The sequence below is a fragment of the Ciona robusta genome, chromosome 3, assembly GCF_009617815.1.
Source record: "Ciona robusta chromosome 3, ASM961781v2".
Taxonomy (NCBI): Eukaryota; Metazoa; Chordata; class Ascidiacea; order Phlebobranchia; family Cionidae; genus Ciona; species Ciona robusta.
In genome coordinates this window covers 9,585,891-9,611,132 of record NC_143237.1, presented here as the reverse complement: position 1 = coordinate 9,611,132, position 25,242 = coordinate 9,585,891, and the positions used below count along the sequence as shown (strand labels likewise).

The window sequence follows — 25,242 nt, the reverse complement described above, 5'->3', positions numbered from 1 at the left end:
CTTTGTTTCTGCTTGCGTGTATTGTTGCACTACGTCCTTGCTGAAGCCTTGCCGGATGCCATACAAAATGTCAGAAATACACTCAGTTTTTATACCAGATGAGCCGCTAAATGATAATGTCATTATATATATATGGCGGGTTGATAAACTTCATGCTTACTTTAAAGCCAGAGTTGTCCCTTATTCTGACATGTGACACCCATATTGTTACAACCCATTCATTAGTGATCAGTGGGTTAGAGCAATGACTGCTAAGCCCATACACGTAACATTATCGAGCATCGAATTAAGTATTCTGGCTCTTAGGCATGATGCAAGCACTTAGACACTAAGCCACAGCCCAAGAATACAACACATCATACTAATATATCCCTTTTCCACCAGGCGAGTGCAACAGGCAAGAGATGTGATGAATGTAAACCTGGTTATTATTACCTGAGTGTTGATAATGAAGAAGGAGGTTGCCTTCCTTGCTTCTGTATGGGAGTGACAAGGGAATGTACATCTGCTAGTTATCAAAGAAACACTGTAAGTTGTAATGATAATATATTTAACACTATAGATAAAAAATAAAATTTAATAATGCCTGCTTGGGAAAAGGACACAATATCATTAAATGAATATATGTGTCACATTCATGCTATGCGCTATGAAACGAGTTCATTTTATACATCTTGTTTACAAGTTATCACATTTGTTGCAACTCTTTGATCTTCGTTAAACTGAAAAGATATAAAATAAAATTTTACCATGAACTTAGAAACTGTTTATTAAAACTACTTTGCTCCAGATCACTACTGACTTTAGTGAAAACTTTGGTGGATTTTCATTGACGGACAGATTACAACGTAGCTATGTTACTGAAGGATTTGAGGTCACGAATAGGGGTGGTAGCATTTCACATCCACGACTTGACACTCTGCAACGTGGCACCTCATATTACTGGGTACTACCTGAGGAATATAAGGGTGATAAGGTAATTGTTAAAGTATATGGTAGTTTGCGTTGGGGTAAGATGGTTTATGAAATATAGCTTGGGGTAAGATGGTTTATAAAATTTAGGTGGGGTGAGAGGGTTTATGTTTTTATTCTATTTTAATCATTCCATTTGGTAGCAAAATTACAGTCAGTATAACCAAGGATAATGTAGTTGGAAGAGGGTTCATTAAAATATGTGGCTGTTAACTCATACTTTTATGCTCAAAGTTAAAGTTTTTATATAATGAATGTTATTAGTTTTACAATCAATCTATCATCCAAATAAAAAGAATTTACCTTATGTGGGAATGTTTGTTTTGTTTATCTTTTCCCTTCTAGACTAATCCATAATATATGAGGTGCCAAAAAATATTAATATACAAGTTGTCTTCATTTAACAGATTGTGTCTTACGGTGGAAAGCTTCAATACACTGTCACATATACAACATATGCACAAGGTGTACAACTACATGATTCTGATGTCATAATCACTGGTAATGACATCACACTGCTGTCAACTGGTAGCGATTCTGCTGTTGTTCCCAACCGACCTACTGAGAAAGTTATTGTGTTTCGCGAGGTACGTATCTTATGATTACTGTAAAGTCATAACATGGGTGACTTCTTATACACAAGACACAAATGTGTATTCATACACCTCATACTCACTGTTAAGTTATAACATGGGTATTTTCTTATACACCAGACACGCATGATATATTCATACACCTCATGCTCACTGTTGGGTTATGACATGGATGTTTTCTTATACACCAGACACACATGGTGTATTTATACACCTCATGCTTACTATAATGTGACCTTACACACCAGGTTCACAAGGTATATTCATACACTAATTCGCACTGTACTTTCATTACAAATTACACCACAAACACACAAAGTATATTCATACACCAATACAGACTCTAATTTTATGTCTTACACACCAGGCCAATTGGAAGAGAGCTGACGGACAGCCAGCCACACGTGAGCATCTTCTCATGGTCCTCGCTGATGTTGAAACGATCCTCATAAGAGCAACATTCTCCTCCTCGATGCTCCGTACCTCCCTCTCTTCCATCTCCATGGAAACAGCGAGTGAGAGTGTCCTGATGACGGAGCCAGCTATGGAGGTCGAACAATGTGTTTGTCCTGCTGGGTATGAGGGGTTGTCTTGTGAGGTGGGTTCAGTTATCTTATGTTCTTATGAATTTTCATCAATAGGTTATTTCTTATAGTGTTGTGTATTAATATTTAATTTGTGCTGCATGCTGCCGCCATTGTTTATGTTCTTGGAAAAAAACACAATTTTTATTCTAAAACAACCAGCATTTTAACATGCAATATAAAATGACATCGGAAAAAGTTATAACTAGAAAAACCTACTTTAACTACCAATTGCCGTCCACCTTACCACCCTATACTTTACCACAGGATTGCGCACCAGGCTTTACTAGATCAGGAGGTGGCATCTACCTTGGCTTGTGTCATTCATGCCAATGTAATGGACATTCTGACCAGTGTGACTCAGAAACTGGAGTTTGCCAGGTAAGTTAGAATATATATTTTGTTAATTATTTATCCAATACAGGACAGAATAGTTTTACACAACAGTCCAGAATATATAACATTTAGTTTATTCAATTTAACTTCAATATTTCCAAACATCCTTTCCTGGTTAATACATGAAAATGTGCGAAAACAAGACCCACAAACTTGGAACCGCCTTGTTTCTTTCCCAACTAAACCTCTCTCTATTCCAGAGTTGCCGTGACAACACATCAGGCGACCGATGTGAGCAATGTAATGTCGGATATTTTGGTGACGCAACACAAGGCACACCTGCTGATTGCCGTCTATGTGCTTGCCCTGGTTATGCGGATAACAGGTGAGGTATTAGTGCTATAAAGTTAAAAACATGGATGTAACCTGTTTATCCTTGTGTGACAGGATAATGACAATTGTGATAACAGATGTGTTCTGTTTAAAACACTTTGTTGGCAATTGTAAGTTATCCCATATTCCAGGGAACAACTTAACTGTACGAATAACTGTTCAATTTTCATTGAAATTACATATATTAATCCTTGCATGGCTGGCAGCAACATTTATTTATATTCATTATTTCCTTTCTTATTTTAAATTTTAGAAATTCTCTAACTTTATTTATTAACCACTATTTCTATGCAGTTTCTCAGACACTTGTGAATATAACACGGATTCTAGAAACCTCGTTTGCACGAACTGTCGCGAGGGACACGTGGGTGACAGGTGTGAACGATGTGCACCGGGGTACACGGGGAACCCCCAGGAGGAAGGGGGTGAATGTGTTAGACGAGGTGGGTGAAGTGTTTAGATTTTTTAATATTCAAGTTTTGCTGGTATTTTAATACTTGAATTTGATGATTTTATAATGAATTAAAATAAGTCTAAAAATTTATATTGTTAAAGCTACTATATTATTGGCAATAAAGCTGTTTTTAAAATTTTTTTTTTTTTTTTTTTAAATTTTACTTTTTATGAACTAAGACTAACTATGATGTCATAAACATTAGCTGAGCCTGTTGTTGGGAGCCACCCAGTGGTGAAAGTGTCACCGAAGCGAGTTAACGCAAGAAGGGGGGCAAGCGTCACCGTTCAGTGAGTTTTATTTTAAATTTTATTAACATGTTTGTTTACTCTTGTTGCATTAAATTTTGTTTAAAAAATTTAGTTAATTTGTAGCCTTTGTAAAAGTAGTTGATAAAACCACAACTGTTTCCTAATAATTTAAAAATACTAAAATGATCACTTTTTAACTTTTTTGCACAAATATATTGTCAGTCGTCCAACAAGACACCATAGGGTATAACCAGTATGTTGTGCCCTACACTCTGCCCTAATGCACTAAAGTCTTGCCAAATATCAGACAAACAAAACATTTTTTTTTTTAATATCTATTTTAATATTTACCTTTATTTCCAACCTTATTAAAACAGATGTGAGGTGAACTCCCCCTACCCCACCATAGTGGAATGGTACAAAGGAACCTCATCGTCACGATTATCCTTACCTCCCACTGCTACCATATCGAACAATGGACATACACTCACTTTTGCGAGGTTTGGCCGTAATGAGGCCGGCACTTACGTATGTATCGCACATAACAACTATGGGGTGGGGAGCGACACTACAGTGCTACTCATTGCAAGTAAGTGTGTGTTCTTAATAGACCAACTGTAGCCTAATTCCCAAGTATTCCCCACCCAGATTGATTATAATCATACACGTGGTATAAAATATTTTATATTTATTTAAAAAATATAAAATAAAAAGCACAAGAATCAATTTGGTCAAATTACTTATGAATAACACCAAAAAAACGTGTTTAATTAAACCCATTCTACCCATCTACAGTGTAACTTATTGATTCTTGGTTTGGAGTGTAGGGCAATTCTGACCTAAATCTCTGATCCCGTGTCCTGTCTTGCTGTAGAACCTCATCCATAAAGAATAGTTCATATTTGGCCTAAACTTCGAGTCCCCCAAATTATACCATGAGTATCAATTTTAACATAAACAAATGTACCCTACAACAGGAGAACGACCAATGATAAAAGTTCGAGTTGAGGAACCACGTCGTATAACTACTAGACCTGGCTCACAAGCTACATTTGTGTGTACTGCTACTAGCAAGGTGAGTGTTTCTGCATTGCTGATAACTTAGATAACCCATTAGTGACCACCGTGTTGAAGCGATTGTTGTTAAGTGTCTTGCTCAAGGACACATACACCCACAATGGTATCAGCGTCTAACTTCAAACCCCAATACAAATTAAACATATTTTGTTTGTTTATTCTTTCGATTTAAATAACAAAGCTCATATTAAGTTAACACAGGAAAGAGAGGGGAATTAATTCCCAAGTTATAGTCGTTATAATATGCTAAGGATATAAATATAACTGAGAAAACATTATTTTCCACCATAAATACCAATTTACTAAATAATTGAAAATGCTTTTACTATTATGTGTAACTTTTAAATTTATATAATATTATGTCAGATGTTATGTTCATTATTTCCCCAAACCTAGATGCCAGCTTATATCGTATCATGGACCAAACGTGGTGGAATGCTCCCTCTCTCTCGTGCTACGGATTACAATGGTATTCTCCATATACGAGACCTCAGACCCTCCGATGCTGGCACTTATGTGTGCACTGGCTCCAATATGTACACTACTGATTCTGAAACGGCAACACTAGAAGTTATTGGAGGTTAGGCAACACTGAAATAAAACCCTTTGCATATTTTGCCTGCGTGTGCGTTTTAGTGTTTCCTATCACTTTTCTAAAACGTTGTCATTTTAATGTGTTTCTAGTTTACTAATGTCAGTGTAAAACTTATTTGGAAACACTGCAAAGTTTGTGTGTAGTTTTAGTTGCATGAATGTATGTGAAATATCAGCATATTTATTTCTTTATATTCAATCCTTTTACAAAATATGATATTTTTATGTCAAAAATATGTTTTCATTAATCCCTAAACAGCATTTCTTAAAGTAATTTTGCCAAGATTACTACCCAGTGTTTCCCGCAAAATTTTACGCATACCTAATTCATGTTATGGTAAACTTTGGCCAGGAGCTGTGGGCAACACTGAGCAGAATCAATGCATGTGCTTGAGTGGTATGGGTATGGGGCTAACCCGTGTTATTGAAAGCAACAATCCAAATGAAAACATTGTGCCTGCCTAGTTTTGAACCCAGTTTTACGGTAGCACCTTGGGACCTGGGTAGTATAGACCTATAACCTAAGTCTCGGTGTCTAGAAACTGCCTCAGTGGGGTCCTGTTGTTAGTACCTTGTCCCTGACCCTTATAAAATCTGCATAGGAATTGTTTGCAGTATAATCAATTGGGAAATAAGCCATTAGACCAATACTAGTGTATTATGTATTAGATTCCATATAAATATATAACAAGCACAGCATGTGTATCTGCATGTGTATGTTGTGTGTGTGCATGAATATGCATGGATGTGGTGGGTAGCAGTTTAGTGCCAGCAGCTTAAAAGCAATCTAATAGCGTTGATATTTCAAAGGGGCATGACATAAGATCCCCCTTTTTTTTACCCACAATGAGGCATAACACGCTGAAGTGAGTTATAACTTAGTAGATACATGAGCTTATGCAATTCTGGCTTGGCACATTTGCAATTGGAGCAAAGTTATTATCGGCTTTCATATAAAATCTGCTGCCATAAAATATTTGAGAAACATTTAACTGGTGAAACTGATTAACAAATGCAATAATTCCTGTTGCAAACTATGCTGCCTGGCTGCTAATACATAGAGAAGTAATCTTAATTAAGTGCGCTTGGTTTAATTGCTGTAATCAGATTTAAAAGTCACAACGCTTGAATTTTACCTGAAATTTTGGTGGCGTTTTGTCAAATAACTTTAAATTTGAGAAAGTCTGGGACATGGCATTAATACTAATTATAATTTAACATCCAATGCAACTATGGTGCTTAAAAAACATGGGTTTCTGGTCGGTTTCAATACAAATGTAACAGCCAATACCTTGCTTAAACTTCATCATCACTTTTATTTTTATACTTATTTGTTTGAAAATGGGTACAACTCTGTCTAACAAAGTTACATGCACTGTAACCTGTAAGCAGGCATTCGTGTATAAAACAGAACACCCAGGTTAAAACGAGTGTTGTTGCCCTGCCATGCAAGGAGTAATAAGTAACATTCATTCATATACATGGGCTGTTATGTTTGTATTGAAACTAACAGAATTCTCAGGTGTTTTTAAAGATTACACAAAGTACCTTAACATTGACAAACCACACAGACTTTTACAAAATGCCACCTTGAAATTTAAGGTTTAGAGACACATTTGAGCAATAGAACTTTGTAGCAAAAACCACATTTCACATTTTTTTAAATCTTGTTTTGATACAGGACTTGTAACTGTTTATTTTTGCCATTTAAAATTTTTCAAAATAACTTTATTTTTTCTGTGTTTTAGTTTTTTGAACCTGTTTAAACTTCACCAGCTAAGTTATTGTATTAATACAGTGCAGCAGTTTAATATGTTAGCCAATTCTAGCTTTTCCTATTCACTGAATATTGTTGCGCAAAATATGTTCGCGTAAAAATACACCAAAGTGGAAAAATGTGCCGAGTGAAAATTGCTCTGCGAGTATTAAAGATATTGAATTGTGGGTAGAATTTTATTAAGGTAAGAATTTTATTTGTTTTAATTTTTTGCTTGTTTTATGATCTTTATGTTTGATATGTTTGTGCTTGTTTTTCTTATCTGTATGTGCTTGTTTTTTATCCTGTTTTAAAGTATAAGAATAGTATTTTAGATCTTACTGTTTTTCATTTTTATTCGTTTACTTTTTTTTCTACATCCCTCTAAGCTTCGCACGCTCATTGTTATTTTTATGTGTAAACCTATTTAATATGATATCTATGCTACAGCCTCGACACCAACAGTCATCGTCACCCCAAACAACCAAAGTGTCGCCGAAGGACAGGAAGCTATCTTCTACTGCAATGCAAGGGGTTTCCCCACTCCTGATATTGAGTGGCATAGAGGTAATGTTATACTTGCAACGCAATGAAATTCTTCTAGTGTGGACAAGGATATGTCAACTCTGGCCTATTAAACTGTGCAGTTAGAAAAAATGGTTAAGTGATATGATGTCTATGTATTCATAACTATTTATAACATGTTTTAAAGATTCTTAATTTCGGGTAATAAGCTGCCTCTCCGACTAGAATCCCAGTTTCCTGTACATCCCTTCTTTATACCCTTATGGAGATAGAATGACTGTTGTTTTGTTTCTGTTATTATTTGTTTTAATTGCAATTTCATATTATTGCTTTATTAATACATAAAACACCATTCACCATAAAACGCAATGTCTCAACCAAGTTCACATTAAATCAACAGTTAAAACATTTTGTATAACTCAAACTTAAAACACAATGCCTATGTTCACATTATTCAACCTCATATTCCTAACATGACCTCGAACCCTCCTATTAGTTGATGGCCACCCCATGCCCAGCAATGTAAAGATGGAAGGCAGGATGTTGATGATACCATCAGCATCACAGGGTGATAGGTCACTGTATGAATGTAGAGCTTCGAACCAACATGGAACTGCTGAGGCTGCTGGAGCTCTGGATGTCTTTGGTGGGTTTATATACATTGTTTATTGTGTTAGGTCTTAAAGTATGAGTCATATCTTTTTCCGCATACAGGGTAACTTGTAAGCAGGCACAAAGTGTATGGAACAGAACTCTGTGTTATAACGACTCATTTTCTTACCATGTGTGGTCAAAAAAGTTACATTCATTAAGTCTTATAATTGTTTTATTTAATAATGATTTTAATTTGGTACTCTTTTCCAAATCCCTTCAAAGCATATATATATATATATATATATATAAATGTTATCTATGTTACAGAACCATTTGAGGCACCCCGTGTGGTAGTCACACAATCAGAGGTTATAATCGAATATGGAGACAATGCCACCCTTGAGTGTCAAGTAGAAGGTACACCTCCCCCCAACATTGAGTGGGGAATATTTGGCTATGAACTCGCTGATAATGTAAGTGGTTATGTTTAGTTGGTGTTGTGGTGTCTGTTATATAACAGTGAGACCTGAGAACTCTGTTTGAATTCTTTAGTTTGGCATATCTAAAGCCTGGGTCTAGGTCTTTATTCATATTACCCCAACACCCAGGGTGCTTCCACATGATTGTGTTCAGTTGATGTTTTATTGTCTATTCTATAAGAGTGGATCTTAAGTGTGTTGGTGTATGGGGCAACTCTGGCATACTTCACAAGTTACCTGGTGGGCCTCGCCCTTTTTGAGATACATTAGTTTAGGAATGAGGTCTTTAGTGAGGCACACCTGAGACCTGGGATGTAGGTCCATTACCCCAACACCCAGGGTGCTACCATCCAGACCCACTGAGGCAGTTTATGGACACTCAATAAAAGAGATTTTACTCTATAAGGGTGAGGTCTTCTGTGAGACACCTGTGATGTAGGAGTTACCATTCAGATCTTACTAAAACTTTTTAAATAGTAAAAAGCAATTGATGTCAATTAAAAAAAAAAATTCCCCACAGACACATGCTGACCAAGGAAGGCTAAGCATTACATCGGCAAAGTTGGAAAACCAAGGAACTTACACTTGTACCGCATCCAATACATTTGGAAGGGATGAGGGTTATGTCTATGTAACTGTACAAAGAACATGTAAGTTTAGAATGTTGTTATGTAGCATAGCAAGATACTTGTCTTTATTCATTTGTACGTGCGGCCCGATGGCAGTGGTTATAAGTTATAACCTAAGTGTCCTGTTTCATACATCTTATACAAGTTTCCCCGTATGTAATTTGTGGGGGATTATTGTTTTATGTATTGCTGACAATGTAGACAACCAGTTAGTAAAGTAATAACCGCTGGGTGGAAGCAATTGTGGTAAAAAGCTTTGCATACAGAATACTGGCCTTATACCCCTACCTCTTGGCTATAGGCAATCTAACCACTGTACCACAATGCACATTACAAATAACAAACCTCATATAATCCACAGTCCCCAACACTGACAAACCAATCTGCCGAACCGACCCTAAAGAAGTGACGGCATACGTTGGTACAAACTCTACCATCACATGCACTGTTGGTGGGAATCCACTGCCCACTATAAGTTGGGAGGGGAGGGATGGAGCTCCATTACATCATAATATGAGGGTGGGTATCAATTATGATGTCACAGTTTTGCCGTCTGGTAGACAAAGTATCGAAATAAAATTAACGTTGTCATACATTTTCTGTTTTTATGTACTGTTTTTTTTTTGTTGGGAATTCTCTTTTCTTTGTTATTGTAATTAAATTTATCTTAGCTATCATATTTAAAAGGATAACTAGAATTTATGTTATCTAATTAGTTACTACAGTTCATTACCTTAGTAACTATAGTTTTGTAAATATAATTTACTTGTCTTTTGTTCTGGCCAACTCTGGCCTGAATCTCCGTCCCTTGGCTTTCCACGCTGTAAGACATCACTCTTGCAAAATAGAACAGAACTATATGTTTATTACCAACAACATCTTCCATAGGTTGTTGGAAGTGACTTGTTCATTGAAAATGTTGAACTATCGAACACGGGGTCCTTTGTGTGTGTGGCTACCAGTTATAAAGGTGTTTCAAGAAGTCAGATGACACTACATGTGGTGAAAAAAGATCTGCCTAAAGTAAGTCTAATGTGTTCAGTGTAAATATGTTGGGTTAGGTGCGTTAAAGCAAGATGTTATGTTCAGTTTCAATACAAGCGTAACATATTTATCTATATATATAAATATATATATGACACAATTGTCTTTATTTTATATACCTTCCTGTTTAAAGTACTAAACTATCTTTACTGTTTTTAGCTTATGACATCACTGAACATGGTTTCAGTTGCACTGCGAAACATTTAAATTATTGTGTCATATATATATATATAAGTGGACTAGTATGTTTTTTGAAAAGATACGGTTTACAGCCAATACTATTTCATGTAAACTTATATTGTAAAACAGCTTCCCCATATAACCATTCACATTCCCCACAGGTTAGTATACAACCTTCACACTACCAGAAGGTAAACGCGGGCACCGATGTTACATTCACTTGTTCAACTAATGAGACAGATGCTGATATAACATGGCTGCGTGCTGATCAAAAGCATTTTACTGGTAAGTGTTGTTTCGTAGATTTTTTTTTTGGAAATTGTTGAAAATGTGTCCACCATTCGATTAAGTAAATCAAGCATAATGTTATCGGTGACAAGCTCCACGGTTCTTTTGCAAAAAGTAGACTTGCAGAGACAAAACCATAGTGCCGTAATAAAAACAGTGCTTTGTTTAGTTTACAGTTAGCTTGTTTGGTTAGTTAACTTAAATTAGTTAACTTTGCTATCACCTGGAAGACCTCTATATACCATAAGAAGTGTGCCTACCATAGATTAAAAATATGTTTGAATTTTTATCTAGAAAATCCTTTCCTATTATATCTATATAGGCAGACATGAAAAGAAACTTAGAGTTTTATATGAATTAAAACTTTTATATTATTTTTACTAGACCCCTTTGATTTAATGTGTAAATATCTATTTTACATTGTATCTATGCAGGCAACACGTACCTGAGTGAAAATAGCCGAGTTCTTCACCTAGATGGAGTGACACCTGAAGAAACAGGAACTTACAAATGTATTGCAAGCAATGCTGCAGGGCATAGGGAGGTTGCAGCATATATTCATGTTATAGGTAAGTGGGTGGCTTATGGTTGCCACTCCCATGTCATGTTACTGAAGCTATTGCAGTGTGTGTGTAAATACACTGTCTGATCTGTAAGTGCATTAATGTAACTTATTAGTTCTCACATGTTGGAGAAACGACATTGGTTATAACACAGGTGTTCGTTTCATACACCTTATGCCAGCTTACGAGTTTCTACATATGTAACATCGTGGGTGATTTTTTTGTACTTTGAATTTGGAAAACTTTTTAGTAACCACTGTGTTGTAGTAATTATGTGGATACCTCTCCAAAGGTAGCAGTGAGGCACTACATATATAACATTTTGGGTGAACCCCTGTAGCAATTGAAGTGTCTAGAGATGATTGAAGTGTCTAGAGACTGTAGACTATATTTAATACACCAACATATGTAACATTCCTTACACTTCAGCCCCACCAGCAGTACGTGTGAGTCCAGCCAAGTTTATTGACCTGAGGGTTGGAGAGTCGGTTAAACTGATGTGTTCATCACGTGGGACACCTCTACCTTCTGTTATATGGAGGAAGCATAATATAACTGGGAATGGTGAGATTATATTAGGAATGAATAAACCTATTTATTCTTGTGTGGAGTTATAACAAGGGTGTTCTGTTTTATACACCTAATGTCTTCTTGAGAGTTACCATACATGTAACTTAGTGGGTGATTTTTTTTTCTAAAGAGGTGGCAATTTTACCAACTTATTAATGACCACTGGGTTGAAACAATTAACGTTAAGTGTATTGCCCAAGGACACATACGCCCATAATAGTAGCAACAGGGCTTAAAATCTGGTATTCTGTGGTTATAATGTAATTAAAAGTTCTGCACTTTAAAATCAATATAAAAATAGTAAATGCAACCCATTAGTGACCACTGGGTTTAATAAGAATCACCTTTCATTGTCTTTCCCAAGTACATATACACCAAAGGTAACTTTATGTATAGTACTAGTACTGAGGAGTACATATAATGTTTCTATTTCAGGCATGTCGAAACAACTAACAAACTACCGCCGAGGTTCAGGTAGTTACATGTTATCCAATGTAAGACTAGATCAAGCTGGTGATTATATTTGTGAAGCAATCAATGAAGCTGGGAGATCCACTGTTACTGTGGTGGTAATGGGTAAGTGGTTTGTGTGGTTAGTAAGGACTATCATAGCGTGGGTGCTGGGATTTAGGCCACAGTTTATAAGTTGTTAGTATGGTTACTTAAGTATGGGGTAGTGTATAAAGTAAGGTCCTACTTACAGCGGTACATTACATGGGGCGAGCGATTTAGACCATGGTTTATAAAACTTGTAAGTTGGGTTGGTGGAGTGGTTGTTATTGTGGTTGTGATAGATTATTTAAGTCTCGAGGTTTGTTTACTTTGATGGATTAAGTGAATGTGTTGTATGTCCTTAGTTACAGAGAAAATAATGGGGTGTAATTAATTAATTGTTTCTTTTGTGAAACTGTTTTTGTTTTGTTTAATATGTTGTAAAACCACCTGTCAAAAACGCTAAAGTTGGTTAAACATAATTGAACATCCTTTTCCCCAGTCCACCCGAGACTCATGATGAGCGAACCTGACGTCATAATCGCTTCATCCACATACAAGGGCATTGTGGGTAACCAAGCAGAGTTACGTTGCGTTGCTACCGGAAAGCCCTCTCCTACTATTAAGTGGTCAAAGCATAACGGAGAATTACCAGAAGGTTCAAATTAAAATCATTGGAAAATTTTAGATTGGTTAATTATCAAATGATTCCTTATAACTTGATTCGTGATTATTACTATTTATTTTCATTTTTTGTATGGTTTGCAATTTTAACAGCCCATACTGGTGCACTGGGTTGAAACAATCACTGATAAATATCTTACCTAAACATAACCACAATGGTGGCAGCGCAGACCCTTGAAAATGTAAAACAATCATACAGACAAGTTTATAACTCACAGGAAGGTACCAAACTGAAGGAACGCTCATCATACCAAGTCTATCGGCTTCTCATGTTGGGGAATTCACCTGCACCGCTACTAATGTGTTGGGATCAGATTCCAAAACCGTCACAGTTTCTATCATAGGTGGGTTGTTGTTGTATAGTGTGGGAACTTTGTTTGTATTGATATATTTAAACCTATTTCACCCAGGCAGTTCATGGATATAATATGGATTATATTTCAAGGTTGGGTTTTTCAATGTCACTCACCTGATATACAAGATATATTTATGACCAAAATAGCATATATGATTAAAAACCTGTATCTCCGTGCAGCACCTCTTATATCTTAAAGGTTCTCTACAGAACTTACCTTAACCTCACCAACCCTTCCACCCACAGAACCCCCCACACTATCCATCCAACCCTCCCCCAGCATGAAGTTAGTTGAAGGAACATCATATTCAATATCTTGCTCATCATCTGATGTATTGCCTGTATCTTATTCTTGGATGAAGGTATCAAACATTATATCCCATACTTAAACCATAGCATGTTTTAATGAATAAAAGTAACATGTATTCCCACGTTGCTTAAAAATAAGGGTAATAATAGAGTATAACACGGGTGTTCTGTTTTATACACCTCGTGGCAGCTTACGAGTTACCACGTATGGAACTTTGTGGGTGACTATTATACCCTAACTTCTAACAAACTTCAAAGCAAAACTATGTCCCTAGATTCATAAACATCTTATAAATCTCAGGAATCTGGTGAAATGTCGAGCACTGTACTGACATCTGGTGGTCGAATGCAGATAACGAGTTTCAACCCCGATACTGACGTTGGTCGATATACTTGCAAGGGTTTAAACGATGCTGGGGTTGCCACGGTTACTCTTACTATAACTGCTGCAAGTATGTATTGTGTATTGGGGTATGAGCAATCCTGGCCTAAAACCTTGGTCCCATAGCGTGCCACGCTGTAGGACCTCCTGGGTATAGAATAGAATATTGTGTATACAGAAGATGAAGTCTTGTTTAACCCAGGTTTAGGTCAAACAAAGGAAGGGTGAAATATACTGTGGACACAAAAATTAGAATCAAAGAAATTTTGGCAAATTAAAAGTAGTATAAGAATTCAAAATCTTTATATAATTAACTAACCACAATTTAGTACAGTACACAATTCATGTAATTTTTATACAAAATTATTGTCTTCATTTTCCAAGAACCACCTGTCGCTACCATCTCACCACAAGAGGTCACCAAAGAGGTTGGTTCATCCGTTAAGTTCGTTTGTTCCGTCCAAAACAATGAAAACGTTGCCATCGTGTGGAAAAAAGTAGACGGGAGCGAGCTTGACTTTGATCGGGTGGGTTGTTTGGCAGCGAGCATGAGGTGTATGAACATGGGAGTATATATCAACCCTGTGGAACAGTTGTTAATGCTGTCATATATACCTGATGCTGAGGTTAATGCTGTCATATATACCTGATGCTGAGGTTAATGCTGTCATATATACCTGATGCTGAGGGCCTAAGGGTTGTCTAAAATTTCTAAAGCCAAACATAATAAATAAAGTTGTCTAAAAAGCCATACTTAAAAAATAAAAGATTGCAAAAAAAAACAATTATCTACAAAGTTACATACGAGGTTACTCATAAGCGTGTTAAAACAACTCTCATTCCCACACAGGTGATAACAGATGACAACACAATGATGATTCATGACATCACAATAACTGATGGTGGTGAATATGAGTGCAGTGTTTCCAATGATATTGGTTCATCTTCTGCTACCACAACACTGACAGTTCATTGTAAGTCAAATATTTTAATTGTGAAACACTGAAACCTTTTAAGAGTCTAGACAGATATCAGGCTGTAAGATGGATTAATATAATAACTCATATTTTTCGAATCATGTTTTTGACACTTAACAACTCGCTCTTTAGATCCGTAAGGATATAGTTATATCGTTCTGTAAATTTTCTTTGTTTACTACCAAATGGAACGATAAAGAAAAGAAAAATGCCTGTTTTTTCCCAATCTACTATATTTGTTAAATTGTTTTCTAAAAATCGTTATGCCTGGTAGCAGTATCAGCAGAATTATAATGAAAATAAACTTGTCATAATCAACATTTGGTAGTAAACAAAGAACATTCAAAGAATTACAAAACTGTATCCTCACCGCTCCCATAGACCGTTGTTAATTGTTTAAAACACAATCAGGATATTTAGATATTGTATGCTAAAGGTGTAGCAGTAGAAATATAAACCGTAATTAACATTAACAAACAACTTATATTCCCAGCCCTTCCCACTGTAACAATATCCAGCAATAAGTCAATCTACAATGAAGGAGATGTCGCAAACATTACTTGCACAAGCACTGGTGTACCGATGCCTACTGTTACCATATTTAAGGTGCTGTGTGAATATTAATATTTATTCCTTAAGTCAACATAGGTAGAAATTGGAATAACCATCGATAGTTGTTAAAACATAAATAAAATGTACGGGGCATTACTTAACAAGCGTGTTGGTTAAAACTTGACATAAAATAACTCACATTGAAATTAAATATGAATCTCCTACGTGGGCTTTTTCTACATTGATTGGAACTTTGTGGGTTCTTTTCCTGCAAGCAGCATCAAACCTCAAACTTGTTTTTCTGCTCAAGAGGCAAGTGCTTTAACTGCATTGCTATGGAGCCTGTATGAATGTATTATGACATCATAAAAACACTTGTTATCTCATACACAGGATGGTGAAGAAATAATCACTGAAACACCTGGTCATATATTCATTCCTTCCCTAACTAGTGATGCCAGTGGAGTTTATGCTTGCCTTGCTTCCAGTGTTGCCGGAAGTAGTGAAGATTCAATCACCATTACAGTTCATAGTATGTATTCTGTTATATGTGTGTTTTATTGGTCATCACTTTGCATAAAAAGTTCATTATTTTAAAAATTAGTCCAACCTTACTAATAAGCCAGCTTGTTATTGGCCCATATTAAGTCACAAGGATTAGGTTATATAATTCTGTAAATATTCGTTGTTTACCACTAAATGCGACGATAAAACAGACCAAAAACATGGACCATTATGCGATGATACTCCAACCGACAATATAATATAGATATTGCATTTTTTGTAGCTTAGAATTATTTTTACTCTCCATATTGCGCCTCCTGTCACTTGTCACTTAATTGACACAACTTCATATTAATTCCAGCTGTCCCCGTGGCAACCGTTGAAAACAAGATAGTAACAGTGACATCTGGTGACCGGTTGTCCGTAGCTTGTTCAGCCGCCGGGAATCCAACACCAACAATATCTTGGGCAAAGGTGAGTTTGGTGTTTCTTTGTCTGTTGGGGTTGTGAACTAAAATTATCTGGTTCAATCTTTTTTTTCTAGGGTAGAAGAAATGGGTTCGGTAATTTTTATTTAGAAATTAAAAAAAAAACAAGTTTTTTTAGATTATTTATAACTAATGACCGGCACCCTACTCTGTGATAAAACTAAAGTCACCTTGCATGTTTCCATAGAATCTCATCCGTATGAAATAAAATACATCTTATGATATTGTAAGACGGTAATTGTTATTTGGGTGTTAAAGTAATGGGGCAACTCTGACCTAAATAAATATAAAATAAAAAGTAGAAATTCATAAATATCTTATATAACCCACATAAACATCATATATCATCCATAGAATGGAAGTCTCGTATCCAGTTCCGATGAATTAATTATCGACAACGTTAAAGTGGATGACAGCGGGGTTTATGTTTGTAATGCTACTAGTGTTGCCGGGTCCAATTTCACTTCAGTGGATGTTGTTGTGAATGGTGAGTTGTGTTTTTAAACTGGAAACATGGATATTAGAACTGATAAATGGTGTTTTTGTATAGTTATCTCTCAATTTTACCCTCATTTTCTATATAAACAATTCTCTTCCACAGCCTTCCTTCCCTTTTTCTCGCAAACCCCTCTCTCCTATCTCACACTCAACATACCCGATGGTGAATTCTACACAAAGTTTGACATCAAAATATCTTTCAAACCCAATGTATTAAGTGGTATCATCTTCTATGGTTATGGTGGGGGTGGTGACTTTATGAGTCTTGCATTAATTGATGGACAGGTAAGAGCTGATGTATCCAATGGCTTATCCATGAATGCCGCCCAACGTTATGGTAAATGAATAAATTTATTTTGTCCCTCGGACCTGGTATGGAAGATTGGAAAAGTTTAGTTGCTATAACACACTTACGGATAAAATAGAAGTGAGAGTCACCATGTTTGTGTGACCACAGACAAGTTGCTGAAGCTATTGCAATGTTTGGATAAACAGACATGACTTTTGGTGGGTTTGTTCTAAAAATATAAGAAAAAAAATTGGGTCAGGAAAACAAAATAAGTATCATTAATAAAAATCATATTAATTTTTAATTTCCATGCAGGTCTCATTCATGTTTGACGTGGGGTCAGGTCCTATCAATATTGTGGGGACTACACCTATTACGAAGGGTGAATGGCACACAGTGTGGGTGTCAAGGCAAGAACGTAAAGGTCAACTAAAGGTCAACGATCAGGATACTGTCATGGGGAAATCCCCTGGGGAGTTCCGAGCATTGGACCTGGGGTCAGAGTTGTATATTGGGGGAGTCCCCACAGCTGTTGGGGGGTCGTTACCTGAGGGGTTGAGGATGTTGGGTTCTGATTCGGGTTTTTATGGTAAGTGGGGTTCATGTATATTGTGTGTGGTTAGTTCTGTATTGTATGTCAAGTGATGCCTCACAGCATAGCAAGTCATAGTAAATGAGACTTGGGCCACAGTTGGTATATTACCCTAACACAAGGTGCTACAACTCATTAGTAATTAGGTGTCTTTCCCAAGGACATATACCTCTACCAGTATAGCATTGATTCCAGTAGCCTTAGTTTACGATGCAAGCACCAAACCACTGAGACACAGCACAGAACCTTTGTTGTTTTAATTATTTGATCTTGGCCATCGTATTTAAAAATACAAAAAAAAAATTTTTTAACGATTTTTTTTAAAAAGATTATTTTTGTCCCACCAGGATGTATGAGCCAGGTGGAAGTAGGATCCGCATCCATTGATCTTGGTTCCTCATCTCGCATCACTGAGATGATAGGAGTGGTTAGGTGTCGCACATGTGGTGACGATGGATCTCTGTGTTTACATGAATCGGTGTGTACAGAATCCCACTTATCTTCACAAGGATTCATGTGCTCATGTATGAAGGGGAATGTGGGACAACATTGTCAGTTTGTGGAGAAGGATCTTTGTAACGAAGGTGAGATTCGTGTGGTAAATGTTGCTTTTCATCCCTTTTGCCTTTTTAAAAACAAGTTTCAGAATTTTGTGCAAAAAGGTTCAATAGTTTTCCAGATTAAAGGATCTTATACCTATATTAATATATATTTTTTGTTCTCATCCTTTTATTTTTTTACTTTTGCCATTTTTTCTCTTTTTTGTCTGATGTGTTAGTGTCTCGCTGTTTAAATTTTCTTTATTGGCATCATGTTGTTATTTTGTTAAATATCTATTAATTTTAATTAATTTGATCTCCGCAAGTGTATTTCAAGACATAAATAAAATGGTATGTCATTTAATATCAATTCTCTTCCCCCCCAGGTAGCTGTGGTTCGCACGGTAAATGTGAGGTTGATCTCAACCTAGAGATTGGATATCTATGTACATGCAATACTGGGTATAGTGGGGTGAACTGTGAGGTTCATTCTATACTCAGTATAAACACGCTGTTCCGTGATAACACCCACACCCCCGACCTCCTTGAAGTTAGGGGTGTAGGGGAACTACCTGCTAATCTCGTAGCGGGTGAAGTCATAAGTGTGGGTAGAGGGGAAGTACCTGTGGGGGAACACCCTGGTGTGAAACCGATAATCACAACAACTGAAACAACGATTGATGTTGGAGCTGCTGTGGCTTTTAACAGGGTAAGTAGGGTGGAGGTGTTTATCTTGTTGTGTGACCTTTAACTATACAGTGTGTATATTACTGTGGGGTAAGATGAATGCAAAATAAAAACATGTACCATTTCACCCCGGGCCTACTATACTGACTTGTTTAGTCTTGTTAATATCAAGATTTATAAATATAATTTATCAGCTGATTCGCAGTTGCTTTTGCTTTTGTAAAACTAAAGGGTCATTACTTGTTTTGAATTTAGTAGTTTTGTTTTAAGAATGATGTATTTTGTGCTCAAATTTCTTGCTAAAACTGTGTTTCCCACAAATGCAGATTCTTAACTAACTTTTTTTAATAAAAACAAATTAGGTTAATATTTTAAAAATATACTTCAAACGATATTTAACTTTTATCATAACATCAGGATTCATACATTATGACATCATCAATGAACGCTTCCCAACCTCGACGCACAGATGTCGTCATGCGTATCCGCCGTCGATCTGATGCTGACGGGCTTCTTCTTTACAACGGAGGTCAAAGTTCAACCACATTCGTCTCACTCTCCATCCGCTCGGGGGCGGTAGAGTTCAGATATGGATCGGGAGATGGTAAGAATGAAAGGAGGGCGTGTTTTACTTAAATAGTATTGTTCTGTTTTCCACAACTTGTGCATCGTAACCAAAGGACAAAGGGTTTAATGCTTGGTACTGATGGAGTTGTGATGTGGGACCCATGTAGAATCAAAGTTAACGTACCAATTTATCCTCAAATAGCGGGAAAGCGACAAATGTTACAATGTAGATGTTTTATTTCATACACTTCATTCCCATTTGAGTCAAACTTGTGGGATTGGTTTTTCTTTTATTTGTGTTTTATATAAAGTTTAAATGGAAATGTAAGTTTATATTGTAAACTCATATTTCCACATCAGATGTTGCTGTCCTTCGTTCCCCGATGTCGCAACTGCAGGTTGGTTCATGGCACACGATACGAGCTGTGAGGAGGAGGTCCCGTGGAAGGTTGGATGTTGATGGGAGGACGGTGGCAAGAGGGAGGACTTCATCTTCACCCGATCTTTATCTGGATGCTCCCATGTTTGTGGGAGGCTCGAGGTACTGGGATCGAATCCCGCCAAGGGTGGATGTAAGGGACGGGTTCGATGGTTGTATTGATGAGGTGAGTGGTTGATGTGTTGGTTTATTTCAAATTATTTTGTCCCTTTAAATATAATTAAAGATCAAATCAAACAAGTATTATAACGTAAAACACTGTAATATGTTTCATGAATCTCACCTTGATCTGAATGTTGCAAGTTAAAATCCAACCCTTTGTAAATTTCATCTCTCCAAAATGAATATGATTGCTTATCTACATATATCTTAGACACTTGTATTACATCTGCAGAGTGCATATTCACTCTTATGGTTCGTATTATTAAGCATTACATATTAAACATACTACTTCTTTATGACATCACAGTTACGCATTGATGACATTGAAATCCCATTCAATGAAATGTTTGTAAGGAAAAACACGAGATCTTGTGAAGTACAACCTCAACCAAGCGTGCAAGGTATTATTAGTATCTTTATATTGCTTAATAATATAAGGTGAAAAGTTATACAAAAAATAAAAATTTCTCCAAAATATTATCTACAAAGTAACATATTTGGTAACTCGTAAGCTGGCTAAGCTGGTACAAGGTCTATGAAGCAGAACACCCGTGTTATAACGACTGTCGTTTTCCAGCCACGCAAGGATAAAGTAAGCAACATTCATTCTATTCAAGGTTAAACAACACCTTGCAGGAGTACAAAAAGTTTGCCATAGTTTGGCGAGACTTGTTTTGAGTAACCCTCTTAGATTTAAACCAGGGTTGTCACTCAAAAGCAACCACCCAGCACTGTATATATACATTCTAGAACTTGAGATTTAGGGTCGTATTTTCCCACCACTCCAAATCCCTAACTTGCAGTTTTGCACTCTGGATATTTGCACCTCCGCATAGGCCTATTACTTCAACCACCTTACAGTGTTGCCTGTTGCTTTTCAGATGAAGCAGCAGTGTTTCCAGGTGTTTCTCCTCCCCGACACTTAGCAAGGTTCTCGGGCGACTCCTTCGCCTCGTTCGCACCCACCACTTTCCCACACGATGGCAGTGCTGAGCAGATCAGTTTCGACATACGAGCTACATCACCGGATGGTCTTGTGTTATTCCATGGCGAGGTAAATAAGTATAAAATATTTCGGCAAATAATAAGTTTATATATACTATAGAAATATGTGGCTAGCGCACCTGCCTATAACCCTGAGGTTACGGGTTCAAGGCTTGTTGCCGCCACCATTATGTCTTGTTGCAAGACAGTTGCTCCAATCTAGAAACTGGATTTGTCCCAAAACTCTTGTCTTATAAGGAGGGTCATTGCCTCACTACGCTACAATAAATATTTTACATTTGTCTTTCCCCTCTAACCCTCTAACCCCACATCTTTTCACAGGATCTAACATCTGAGCCATCAGAAACATCTCGTTTACATAAGAGGTCACATAGAGGTCGTAGCAAAGATTATATTTCTGTTGGAATTCAGGAATCAAAACTAGTTTATTCGTTTGATCTTGGGGGTGGGCAGGTTAGTGTTGTATGTGTGTTTTATTAGAATTGTGGGGTCTAGAATAGATGGTAGCACCTTGGGTGTTGGGGTAATAGTCCTGCACCCCAGGTCTCAGGTGTGCATCACTGATGACCTTTCTCAGGTGTGCATCACTGATGACCTCAGTTAGTGAATAGAATCTCTATTATTGAGTTTTTTTAAACTGAGGCGTTAAAACAGATTAGGTTACAGAATACTGAACTGTTTATAAATTTTAATATTATAACTTATGCGTCATAACCATCATTATGACATCACAGGGCCGAGCAGTAAGTGACTTCCCAGTAGTTGACGGGTTATGGCATCATGTGACCATCGTTAGACGTGGCTCTCTAGCACTCATGTGGTTGGATGACGTGCCAACCCCCGTAGCTGCCCAAGCACCAGGGTCGCATACAATGGCTAATACACCCGGGAGGGTATATGTAGGTGGGTGGGGTGTGTTATTGTGAGGACTTGAGTGGCTTATAGAATAGATTGACTTGTGTTGAACTTCATAATCTCGAATATCTAGTGACTATAAGCTACCTCAATGACATTTAGATAGTTGCAACCTGGGGGTTGAGTAATAATGATAATATTTAGCTTTGGTTTGTCTCTTTGATTACAGTAAAATATTAAAAATGGTTAAATGAAAAGAGAGTTTTTAATGGAAATTCAACCTTTATAATATAATCACCACAGGAGGAGCTCCAGATGTGATATTCGCCACCGCAGGGCGCTATACGACCGGGTTTATGGGTTGTATCGGTAACTTACGATTCACGGGTATTCCCCCAACTCGAGCCTCGGAACTTGGGTCTCGTTACCTTGACGACGATTCCTCCCCAACGATCGACTTCAGCCACTCTGTCGCCATCGAGCGAGTGAATATCCGGAGATGCAACCAACACCGGGGGGTTAACTGAACCTAGAACTTGGGATAGGAAATTTTGCCGCTTGTGATGTCATCAAAATTATGATGTCGTCATATAATGATGTCATAAGACCGTGACGACATTGAAAATACAATCACAGATTGTTACGTTTTATAATGGTACAATGATTTTGCGCCAAAATTTACTTTTTCTTGTTTCGAATTTTTTTTTGATTTCTCGTTTCAGATTTTTGATAAATCAGGAAGATTGAATTCTTCAATGAACCTGAGCTGTTTTGTTTGCAAACAATAGGAGTGTTTATCATTGTCACAATGCCACTATTGTTTATTTTTATATTCTACCATCGTTAGCCTTTCATCAGCATATTGTTTCACCCCATAGCAGAGTATGACGTCACAATACTAACTCTTGCCTATTTATACTTGTGTCATACGTAACAATCGACGTATTATTGGATCACAGGCCTCATTATAACAAGTGCCTCTTAATATCAAGTTGCCAAAATATCTCATATAATATTTCTATGTGACCTACACACTTGCTTGAATACAACATCCTACACATTAACTCTGTTACGTCATTTCGTTGGTGACGTAACAGCGATGACGTCATTGCACTAATTTATCTTGACAGGGGCATGAGGTGCACGGGAGCGCCACGTGCGGTGTGCGGTGTGCGGCAGGACGCATACATGCAAAACTGTATAGCACACATCATAGGTTCAAGATTGGCATATGGTGTCTCATTAAGTAGTAAAGCACAGATACACGTGGATATTTATATCGGCTGGTTGCAGGGCACAATGTTGAAGTATTTGACTGATAAAAGGAATGTAGAGGATTCGAGGGTTGTAAAGTAAATTGTCAGCCATACTTGCTTATGCTTAAGCTTATTAGCGCAGCTTGACCAATACCTATGCGTTGCCGTGAGGATGAATAGGCAAGTGATTGCAAATGTATAGAACTACCGGAAACACTAACATATTATAGAAATCATATTCCTTTCAAAACACCATTGAAACTAACCAGTTAGTTAGTTGTTTATGTTTCTAGAGCGAGAAGCATCTAGATAGGTTTCTTCATTTCTGTGGTATTTTAATCACAGGAAGAAAGTTTCTCATTGTATTTCGTTACAATCACTATAATTTTACAACATACGTACGATCAATGTAGTAAGACAGCGAGTTTATTGAAAGAAATAAAGATTGCAACTACATGTGGAAGATTGAAGGAATATTTACAGTGATAATTATGGCAAGCAAAGTGACTTCTAGCGTCTATAGTAGGGTAGGAGAAGATGGGACACCTTTAACACACAATATTCACATATCCTGATCGTGTTTTAAACAATTCACAACGGTCTATGGGAGTAAAAATACGGTTTTTCAATTATTTGATTTTTTGTTTACTATGCCAAATTTGACGAGAAAATAGAATGAAAAATCGAATGATAAGGTGTCTCATCTCCCCTCACCCTACCATGTGTAGTAGGCGCCGTGGGACAATAGTTGGCGCCAAAGTTAGTATAGACCAACTTTGGTTGGCGCCTGACTTTAGCACAGAGTGTGCGGGTACGTGGCTTGGTGCTGCCACTACTGTAGAAGTATACGTGATCTTATAGGCAAGGCACTAATATTTGTAGTGGTCAGTGAGAGCTGTACAGAAAAAAAGCATTCAGCAACAGTTTTCTATGTTCTGGTAACATGTAAGCAGGGACGAGTTGTATGAAACAGAACACCCGCGTTATAACTATTGTCGTTGCCCCGCCATGCAAGGAAAAAACAAGTTATATTCTTTCAGTTATTCAGTTTTACTGGAAGTGCTTTTTTTCTTTTCTTTTGAATCTTTTTCCTTCGATTTTAAAACGTTTACAAAACTTTTGAAGTCAATTCTACCCTTTCCTTCTAAATCTGCCGCTGCTATCATTTCAACCAAATCCTCCTCGCTTACGTCATCGGGACTGACGTCATCAAACTCTGACATCATCACTCGGAGATCCGACAGTGTAATGTAACCATCTTCGTCACAATCCAATATTTTAAAAGCTTCCTTCAATGCGTCTGTCTCGCTCATGCCCCCTGATGACGTACCCTCTGACGTCAGAGCCTACGTCACACATACAAGTTAATAAGCTGGAAAGATTACTTCTGTCATAATATTCTAACCTTTACTAAATCTCCAAATGCGAACGTGTCGTCATCGCTGCTTACGTCATCACTGGCGTCATTCTTACGAGCGATATTTGGATTTTTAGAAAGATGTTCTTTCGTGGCGTTGGCACTTTCTATTTGATGAAGGCGAGCTTGTACACTCGTTCGTGTAGGCCTTGACGTCATTATAAGTGACCTAATAGAGCTAACTTCAAGTTTTATAAATCTGTTAAAAAAAGTATGTGAATAGTATGAATGAATGTGGCTTACTTATCCTTGCGTGGCGGGGTAACGACATTTGTTACAACACAAGTGTTCTATTTAATACACCTCGTGCC

At 37.1% G+C, this 25,242-nt stretch overlaps 2 protein-coding genes across 4 annotated transcripts in view; one reads left to right on the top strand and one right to left on the bottom strand.

Moving 5' to 3' along the window:
• Positions 1-23,322, top strand: part of LOC149739205 (basement membrane-specific heparan sulfate proteoglycan core protein-like) — a 47,851-nt gene extending 24,529 nt beyond the window's left edge. Inside the window, exons 28-69 of the mRNA XM_089875151.1 lie at positions 385-528; positions 791-976; positions 1,380-1,559; positions 1,933-2,163; positions 2,417-2,530; positions 2,746-2,870; positions 3,173-3,321; positions 3,538-3,622; positions 3,961-4,172; positions 4,561-4,658; positions 5,057-5,240; positions 7,461-7,577; positions 8,032-8,181; positions 8,457-8,602; positions 9,129-9,258; positions 9,599-9,756; positions 10,126-10,260; positions 10,623-10,746; positions 11,184-11,318; positions 11,742-11,876; positions 12,318-12,458; positions 12,877-13,032; positions 13,277-13,402; positions 13,660-13,775; positions 14,024-14,174; positions 14,489-14,631; positions 14,955-15,078; positions 15,575-15,687; positions 16,027-16,165; positions 16,499-16,611; positions 16,980-17,112; positions 17,227-17,408; positions 17,728-18,001; positions 18,352-18,588; positions 18,930-19,252; positions 19,648-19,834; positions 20,158-20,402; positions 20,706-20,799; positions 21,280-21,452; positions 21,725-21,856; positions 22,138-22,306; positions 22,562-23,322. Of these exons, the coding sequence (XP_089731277.1) occupies positions 385-528; positions 791-976; positions 1,380-1,559; positions 1,933-2,163; positions 2,417-2,530; positions 2,746-2,870; positions 3,173-3,321; positions 3,538-3,622; positions 3,961-4,172; positions 4,561-4,658; positions 5,057-5,240; positions 7,461-7,577; positions 8,032-8,181; positions 8,457-8,602; positions 9,129-9,258; positions 9,599-9,756; positions 10,126-10,260; positions 10,623-10,746; positions 11,184-11,318; positions 11,742-11,876; positions 12,318-12,458; positions 12,877-13,032; positions 13,277-13,402; positions 13,660-13,775; positions 14,024-14,174; positions 14,489-14,631; positions 14,955-15,078; positions 15,575-15,687; positions 16,027-16,165; positions 16,499-16,611; positions 16,980-17,112; positions 17,227-17,408; positions 17,728-18,001; positions 18,352-18,588; positions 18,930-19,252; positions 19,648-19,834; positions 20,158-20,402; positions 20,706-20,799; positions 21,280-21,452; positions 21,725-21,856; positions 22,138-22,306; positions 22,562-22,785 (6,633 nt within the window). The 3' untranslated portion in view covers positions 22,786-23,322. The remainder of the gene's footprint in view (positions 1-384; positions 529-790; positions 977-1,379; positions 1,560-1,932; positions 2,164-2,416; positions 2,531-2,745; positions 2,871-3,172; positions 3,322-3,537; positions 3,623-3,960; positions 4,173-4,560; positions 4,659-5,056; positions 5,241-7,460; positions 7,578-8,031; positions 8,182-8,456; positions 8,603-9,128; positions 9,259-9,598; positions 9,757-10,125; positions 10,261-10,622; positions 10,747-11,183; positions 11,319-11,741; positions 11,877-12,317; positions 12,459-12,876; positions 13,033-13,276; positions 13,403-13,659; positions 13,776-14,023; positions 14,175-14,488; positions 14,632-14,954; positions 15,079-15,574; positions 15,688-16,026; positions 16,166-16,498; positions 16,612-16,979; positions 17,113-17,226; positions 17,409-17,727; positions 18,002-18,351; positions 18,589-18,929; positions 19,253-19,647; positions 19,835-20,157; positions 20,403-20,705; positions 20,800-21,279; positions 21,453-21,724; positions 21,857-22,137; positions 22,307-22,561) is intronic.
• Positions 18,351-25,242, bottom strand: LOC149739204 (uncharacterized). 3 transcript variants are annotated; one of them, XR_016384657.1, is made up of 4 exons: positions 24,920-25,242; positions 21,258-24,860; positions 20,520-20,624; positions 18,351-20,444 (listed from the first exon to the last, which is right to left on the bottom strand). XR_016384657.1 is itself a non-coding variant. In XM_089875156.1 (2 exons), the coding sequence occupies exons 1-2, from the start codon at positions 25,088-25,090 to the stop codon at positions 24,555-24,557; spliced, it is 477 nt and encodes a 158-aa protein (XP_089731282.1). In that variant the 5' UTR covers positions 25,091-25,242; the 3' UTR covers positions 18,351-24,554. The 3 variants fall into 3 exon arrangements, 1 of the variants encoding a protein (XP_089731282.1); XR_016384656.1 differs by having other exon boundaries at positions 20,520-24,860; XM_089875156.1 differs by having other exon boundaries at positions 18,351-24,860.